At 32.5% G+C, this 8,869-nt stretch overlaps 1 protein-coding gene across 1 annotated transcript; it reads left to right on the top strand.

Moving 5' to 3' along the window:
• Positions 1-3,753: 3,753 nt before the first annotated feature.
• LOC111713796 (plasminogen receptor (KT)) lies at positions 3,754-8,863 on the top strand (the record flags this gene model as incomplete). Its single annotated transcript, XM_023488735.1, is given in 7 exon segments — positions 3,754-3,832; positions 5,048-5,111; positions 5,390-5,472; positions 5,630-5,690; positions 6,388-6,426; positions 7,516-7,570; positions 8,817-8,863. Coding segments are annotated over 7 exon segments (423 nt in total), but the record flags the coding sequence as incomplete, so codon positions are not given.
• Positions 8,864-8,869: the final 6 nt, after the last annotated feature.

Raw genomic sequence — 8,869 nt, 5'->3', positions numbered from 1 at the left:
GGATACAGCAGGGGGACTTAAGGAATACAGAGGAATTGGGTCGAAACAAAGGGACTAGGGGGAGATACAGAGGAACAAGGGGGGATAAAAGGGCCTGGGGGATACAAAGGGACTAGGGGGGTAAAGGTGGACAGGGGGATACAGATGGACTCATTCGACATGGAAACAAACGGACAAGGGGGATGCCGAGGAATAAGGGGGATACAGAGGACTAAGGGGGAAACAGAGGACTAAGGGGGAAACAGAGGAACTAGGGGGATGCAGCAGGGGACTTGGGGATACAGTGGGACTTGTTTTAAAAAGTGACTAGAGGGATACAGCGGGACAAGAGATGGGGGGTACAAAGGGACTAGGGGAATACAGTGGGGCAAGGAGAAATACAGGGGTACAGGGCGACAAGGGGGATAAAGGGGGATACAGGGGACAAGGGTGAAACACGGAGAAAAAAGTGACAGGTTAACACATAATATCCCCCTACAAGTATTTCTATTAATAGTTGATAGAATTTGAAATATAAATATTTCCAAACCTACAAGATTGGAGAGGTTACTAGGTTACTCTGTACGTACGTTACTCACGCAGTCGAGTTAGAATAGTTCTTTCTTTATTGATACTGTTCCAGCATCTAGCACAAGGCCCCCCCCCCACGCAATAAAAAAGTAGACTGGTAGAGGGATAGATAGATAAAAGTTGCAAGACCGTATACAATTTTCCCACTAAAGATCTCAGCATGGATTCTCAGCATGTAATTACCCTTACATTTTAAGATTCGATTAATTAAACGGACCATAGTCGTAATTTCATTGACTTCTTAGCATGGAGGGTCACCTAAGTTCACGCTCTTAAAGGGACTGTTAAGGGAAAAATGAGAGGTAATTAAGGCTAAAAGTTAATCACTTTAGCTCTTAATCGCGACCCATGAAAGTTACATATGATGTTCCTGTCTCGAGAAATCATTATAAAATTGTGTCAAATATATACGAAAATTCATATATATATGCAGCATAACTCCTACCAATGAAAATGCAGTAAACTGGTCACGTGGCCTTGTCTGTATCACGTGACCAATATACTGCACTACCATTGGTGGGAGTTTTGATGACGTCATACGGACTTATAAATAATATTTATTATCAATTATAGCTATTAAAAATAAAAATAAAATTATAAAATAATAATTGGAGAAAACCTAAGTTTCTCTGGGATATATTCCTTTCAGATTGGTTGCGTATGTGCTGAATATGATCTGTTTAAACCTGCCATTTCTATACAAAAATGTATTTATATGAATTTTCGTATTAATTTGACATAGCTTTATATCAATATCTCGAGACAGGAAAATCAAATACAACTTTCATGGGTTGCGATCAGCTTTCAGTCTAGACCCCCTTTCATTTCTCCTTTACAGTCCCTTTAAGCTAGAAATCTCCAAATGAAAAGAACTGAGGAGTGCTAAAAAATCTGGATCCGGATCAAGTAAATCCTAAACATTTATGCTCCTAAGATCTAAATCCCTAAAACAATCATGTGATCTACGAAAATCAATAAGTAAAAACAAACTTTTGCTTTCGCCGAGAAATTCTTTGAAATGAAAGAAATAATTATTAATTATATCCAGATCCTTTTTTCAAGACAGAGGATTTTCTATCCGGATTCGTTTATAAAAAGTTTTAACCCAAACTCAAGCCACTGACCTTCTATTTTAATTGTTGTGCATAAGTCTATAAAAAAGAATAGAGCGGGACAAACGAGAAAAATCTCGATTTAAATTTACCAGTAGATATTTTAAATCAAAAAAATCATGGAGATAAACCCTAGACTCTCAAGACATATTGTATTGTCGAATCATGGAGATAAACCTAGACTCTCAAGACATATTGTATTGTCGAATCATAGAGATAAACCTAGACTCTCAAGACATATTGTATTGTCGAATCATAGAGATAAACCTAGACTCTCAAGACATATTGTATTGTCGAATCATAGAGATAAACCTAGACTCTCAAGACATATTGTATTGTCGAATCATAGAGATAAACCTAGANCATTCCCCCCCTCCCCCACCCCTTGAAGACAACTGAATCCTGGATATTAAATAAACAACTGAATCCTAGATAATAGGTAGACAACTGAATCCTAGATAATAGGTAGACAACTGAATCCTAGATAGTAAATAGACAACTGAATTCTAGATAATAGGTAGATAACTGAATCCTAGATAAAAGGTAGACAACTGAATACTAGATAATAGGTAGACAACTGAATACTAGATAGTAAATAGACAACTGAATTCTAGATAATAGGTAGACAACTGAATCCTAGATAATAGGTAGACAACTGAATACTAGATAGTAAATAAACTACTGAATTTTAGATAATAGGTAGACAACTGAATCCTAGATAATAGGTAGACAACTGAATCCTAGATAGTAAATAGACAACTGAATTTTTGATAATAGGTAGACAGCTGAATCCGAAATAGTGGGTAGACAACTGAATCCTCGATAGTGCGTAGACAACTGAATCCTAGATAGTGGGTAGACAACTGAATCCTAGATAGTGGGTAGACTACTAAATTCTTGATAAAGGGTTACGACTGAATCTGAGGTATAGTAGATAATCATCTGGGTAATTTCCTAGAAAACGATTTTTAAAAATTAAACTAAATTTTCATTGTTAGACTAAAAAAGATTAATTTAAGTTTAAATAAAGAAGAATTATTTAATATTTAAAAAACCTGGAAAAGTCACGTTCAGAAGTAGTGTATGTTAAATATTCCGTTGACTCACCGTAATAAACCTTCAGCTAACGTTGCATTGTGAAACTTTAAAATTGAACACTGAACTGTCAGAGTATATCACTTTTAGGAGGAATAAAAAAAGTTGAATCTCAATCAACATAATCTAAAATTAACTATTGCACAAAAATCCGTGATTATTTAGCCGCGCAAACTGAGCGCAGGCCGAAAAATTTTATTTAAGGGGTTAATTATCTAACTTCACCTCCACCGAGTCCCATGAGTATATTTCAACTTGAATGGCTAGGCAGATTAAAAAAAAAAACGGTGTAAGTACTAAAATTTTCACTATGAGGTCAATAACAGTATGATGTTGTTGAGTACTAATGTGCGGTGTGCGCTGTAGTGCCCACTGCAGGAGGTTTGGCAATACTGTAACGAACCGAACCAACCAACACACACACCTAGGGGTGGTAAGTACATGTAGACAAATATTTTTAATATTTCGAAATTATCAAAAATGATTAAAAAATAGCATTAAAACATTTTAGTTCTTTTTATACAAAATAAAAGTTCTCCCCATTCGCACTTAGACTGGAACCGGTTTAGAAAAGCACAAGGTCGATGTAAACATTTGCTAACGACTGTATACAATATACATAGAATACATCTATACTCATTACTAAGAGAGAGTACAAATGTACTCTCGAGATTTTGTCCTCTGCAACCACAGTTCGTAAAGCTAGGACGATAAACATTGAATTTCTTCATATTAGCGCCACTTACGCAAGTCGATTTTATAACTTCAAAATTGTATAGTTAATTCGTCCTTTTCCTTCTTAAAATGAGGGTTAAATTGTTTACTGAAATTTTATACATTGAACTTGGACATTTTTATGTCTATAACTGCATAGAAAGCTGGGGATGGGAGGGAAACATTGAACATTATAAAAACATATATAAAGACAAATAAATAAAACAAATAAAAATAACCAATGATTTATAATTGCAGATATTAAGAATGGGGAACTTGATGGGCAAAGCTATGGATTCAAACATGGAGAAAAATCAGAAATTTATGTTGGAAATGAATAGGTAATTGATTGATAATGCATAAGTGTATAATGTTCGTTAATAATTTCCTAGAAAACGGTTTTTAAAAAATCGTATACTAGGACGGGCTCGGTAAACGTACACTGTAATATACACTCTGCCATTGTTTATGCTCTTTGTTTTATTAGCGCTTGTCGCTTCTTGATATTCTATATTATTTTTTTACTCTATGTGTAATAAATACAGGGGCATGATCCCACAGTTATACCTAGATTAAATAAGTTGTACATTGTCTGTAAATATCCCATAGTTATACCTAGATTAATAATGTTGTACGTTGTCTGTAAATCTAAATGCACTTCTCAGTAACTTGTATTGTGATTAACCTAACCTAAATACGTCCATAAGTAACTATGTTGAACCTATATGTGATTAGCTTAACTAGGTTTGTATATTACGACACAAAACTTGTAATTAGGCCTATTAAACTTAATCTGTAACCTAGACCCTAAAATCACTCAGTTGGTATTAGACTCTGCTTTGATTACAGTGTGATAATAATTGTTTCTTGGTTTGCGAACGAGAAGCGCCCTGAATCATTCTCTTGAAATATAGAAAACTGGATTTGGATAGAAATTGATAGTATCTGTGGGACAGATGCCTGAGAATACAGACTAAGCTGTATCCGGATTGATATTGGCTATGGTATTCATGTGAACCTTGAGTTCCTGATTGAGTTATATCTGTGGGACAAGGGAGGGAGTCCAGAGTTCCTCAAATAGTAATCACCGCCACCCAAATCTGTTTAGCGGCAAGCGCGCTCCTCAATTGGTAATCTCCACCACCTCAAAATGGACAGTAAATAATCATCTGTTTACATATATTTTCTTTGCCTAATTTAAAATCCATGATTATCTGTTAACATGCATACTCTGTGTTTAATAAACAATCCATGATCACCTGTTAACATTCATAATCTATGTTTAACGAGCAATCACTAATCATTTGTTATCTTTCGCAATCTGTGTGTATGGAATAATTCTTGTTCATCTGTTTTCATCCACATGCTCTTTGTTTAATTACCAATCCATGATCATCTGTTAACATGCATACTCTGTGTATAATGTACAATCAATGTAAACTTAACATGCATATTTTCTATGTTAAAAGAACAATCTATGCTCATTTGTAAACATGCATGCTCTCTGTTTCAACAATCCATGTTAATCTGTAAACCTACATACTCTGTGTTTAAAGGACAATGCTAGAGAGACAGATCCACATGCAAAACCAAATGAGAGAAAGAATGGTTGCTTCTCAGGTCAGGTGTAAAAAGTGTATATTTTCACTAAAAATCCTCCTCCCCCCCCCCCACTCCACTCCCTTTTGAAAATAAATTATTTCTAGGTGAAAATAAATGAATTTTTGGATAAAAATGATTTAAAATAATAAAAAACTTGCCCTTTTATGTCCATTTTTTGGGTTGTATATTTTCCAAAAGAGAAGACGACGTATTTTCTGAGAAAGATAAGACGACATATTTTGTGATAAAAAGCAGACAAAATATTTTCTTTTTTGAAGAAAACCTCCTATATTTAGATTGCTGGGGCTCGGGAGATGTTTGTCTGGCTGGGATCCTTTTATGCTATTGCAGGAACAGCTATGCTTGCAGCATTTTTTAGGTCTAACTTTATCTTTCATTCTTTATATCTATCTATCTATTATGTCTTTCCATCTATATGTCTATCTATCTTTCTTTTTTTATTATTACATGTTTAATCTAATCTATTTTAGACATTTCTATTTTTAAGCTTTCTTTAAACCATGAAATATTTCTAGAACTAAAAAGCCTGCAACTATAGCACCTCTTCTTCCTTTAACTTTTGTTGTTGGTTATCAGGTATTTCAGATTTAGGGTGTTAACTTTATAGGGACCGTTCATTATTTTCTTGATTCTTTTTTGTTGCATTTTTCTTCAGAAGAACTCATATTCGAAATAAATTAGCTTTGCTAACATTTTTCTAACAGTTTTAAAAGTTTTATCAAATAAACATGAGATGGAGGAAATACGTTAAACCTTTCTCTGTTTTCATAAAATTCGTATTTTTTGGTCAAACTTGATATTTCCTTTACTACCATTTCTCTTTATTTACCCATGGCTACAGTTCAGGACTGGAGCGCGTATCTTTAATTGAATATTATTCCCCTTCTTTTATAACAATTTTTTACACCCGGATGTTAGGTATGTTGGCGCCAACTCCCTTTAATTTAATTAGGAGATCGGGGGAAACAATAAGTATATTAAGTCATGTAAACTCTATAATTTTGTTCAAGCTGTTTCAATTATAATTTAGTCAACTCCTAGATACATTTATTAAGGATTGATTATATTTAATCACGGATTCGTGATTTGTGGATTTTTGCTTCAGGGACAATGAAGGAAGTTGTCATAATTTAAAAGGTTTTTAGAATTTAATATCATTACTTCTCAGATAAGGGTATTGTTGTGAATCGGACATGCGACGCTTTTTTAAAGGGAGGGTCACTTCAAATTACGTAGACATTCCCTTTAAATGATGAAAATTATTTATTTCTAGGCTGATTTTGCTTACGGTAGCAAGATGAATCGAATTAAGGTATTATAATTAATAAGTTGAGTAAGATAAATTATCATTAAAAAAGATAAATGACCCTCCAAAAATAAGATAAATTATCATTAAAAAAGATAAATGACCCTCCAAAAAGAAGATAAATTATCATTAAAAAAGATAAATGACCCTCCAAAAAGAAGATAAATTATCATTAAAAAAGATATATGACCCTCCAAAAAGAAGATAAATTATCATTAAAAAAGATATATGACCCTCCAAAAAGAAGATAAATTATCATTAAAAAAGATATATGACCCTCCAAAAAGAAGATAAATTATCATTAAAATGGATAAATGACCCTCAAAAAGAAGATAAATTATCATTAAAATAAATAAATGACCCTCCAAAAAGAAGATAAATTATCATTAAAAAAGATATATGACCCTCCAAAAAGAAGATAAATTATCATTAAAAAAGTTATATGACCCTCCAAAAAGAAGATAAATTATCATTAAAAAAGATAAATGACCCTCCAAAAAGAAGATAAATTATCATTAAAATAGATAAATGACCCTCCAAAAAGAAGATCTTCCGAAACAAATAAATATAGAATAATATAAATCAAAATGGTCATTCAAAATATGACGGGTGTAAATTTTCTCGCCCCCCTTCCTCTTTGAAAATTGTTTTTCTTCTACAAGTTAAATAAGTTTTTTTTTGTTAAATGCGGTAAAATTTACTGATTTTTACGGGAAAATAAATAAATTTTTTAATGCACTTGCAATCAAAATAAATGAAAAACTTGCCTTTTGATGTTCAATTTTCTTTCTTTTTTATCAAACTGTTAAACTTAAACATAAACATAGAAGTTAAGAAAAGCTGTCAATAAATTGTAAACTTGTAATTCGAAAAAAGTTTGTTAACAATCAAAACTTAAATAAAAATTCGTCTTTATTGTATTCATATAATCGCCTACTACTGTAGAATACAAAATATATTGATATAATCGCCTACTACTGTAGAATATAAAATATATTGATATAATCGCCTACTACTGTAGAATACAAAATATATTGATATAATCGCCTACTACTGTAGAATATAAAATATATCGATATAACTTGTTTATTTTAGGCCGAAGCTGAAAATATTATTCAATTTGAAAGAGATATAATTGAAATACCTTCAGGTTAGTTAAAGGGACTAAAAACGGTGGCATGCTCTTTTTACAATGATACCCTGGAAACCTTAATCTGAAAATCAACAAAAACATGGATATCTAATTCATACTTGATCGGACAAAGCGTTTATGGTTACCTTGTGAATCGGAAAAGTAGGGTCACTTAAAATTTGGTTTGTTTGTGTCCAATAATCGTCATAACGGTTGACCCGATTGGGCCCAAATTTTGTTTGGGACTGTACATGACCTCAGGGAAGGTTTATGCAGGCTTAGAGTTATTAAAAGTTGTCCCCAAAAATTTTTGATTTTCGTAAGAAAAAAATTATAAATCAGCAAAAACAATTTTTTATCTTAGAGAAAATGCTGAAAGAATCAAGATTGAAATAGAATATTGGCGCGAAGCGCCAAAAAGCCTTAAATTGTAAACTTCCCAAGTTAAGTACATCTGCTATTGTCGCAAATGCAATACTGACTTATTAAATACTTATTGAGTGAGATTGGTCTATTTACAATGCAAAATTAGTGTTTCTTATGTACATTGGACAGTAATTCAAAGTCATAACTTGTTATAAAGTCGTCTTCACGTTTAAATCATCGAGGAAAATTTTTTAAATCGTATTACCAAGGTGAAATGTTGGATGTGCTTCAGCCTTGCCACTGGGCTGCTATACAGTATTCATGAATTATTTTATTGCAAAGTTTTTTATTTTACTTTATTTTCAAAGCTAAATATGTTTGCATATTAACATGTTTCACTTTTATTCTATCCTATTATAAAGCTTGGTAACTAACCACCACTACCCTAGGATGATCATTTTAGGTATTATATCCAACAGTTCAAAGAAGGTTTTTTTTGGAGAATTTTTCTTGCCTGGTTCATTGGATCCATAATTTACCAGATTCTTAATTCAAAATAGAACTGGGATGTATATGTATAGCAGTAACCCGTCCATAGGCTGATGATGAAGGATTCTTCTAAGGCCTTCTACAAAAGTAGAACCTAACCATTTCAAAATATTTTGAATTTTATATAGTTTAACCAAGGAGACATCGAAAAAATGTATAAAATGGCGTTTTCTAAACCTACTAATAATGGAATGCTGCAGATATTTTGGTTTTAAATTGAATTATCATATGGAACTCTTAAAAATTGGTAAGACGACATTTTATTAATTTAAAATTGGTAAGACGACATTTTATTAATTATTTCGATGACCTAGAAGTTCTGAGTTAAATTATATTTCTGTTTATTTAGGTTTACCCACAGTGTCAAGTATAGATTCAGCAAGAATTCAACTTCAGGTTTTA

Source organism: Eurytemora carolleeae, unplaced genomic scaffold, assembly GCF_000591075.1.
Source record: "Eurytemora carolleeae unplaced genomic scaffold, Eaff_2.0 scaffold1280, whole genome shotgun sequence".
Taxonomy (NCBI): Eukaryota; Metazoa; Arthropoda; class Copepoda; order Calanoida; family Temoridae; genus Eurytemora; species Eurytemora carolleeae.
Note: the sequence above shows the minus strand (reverse complement) of the source record. Positions and strands in the feature narration are given on the sequence as shown.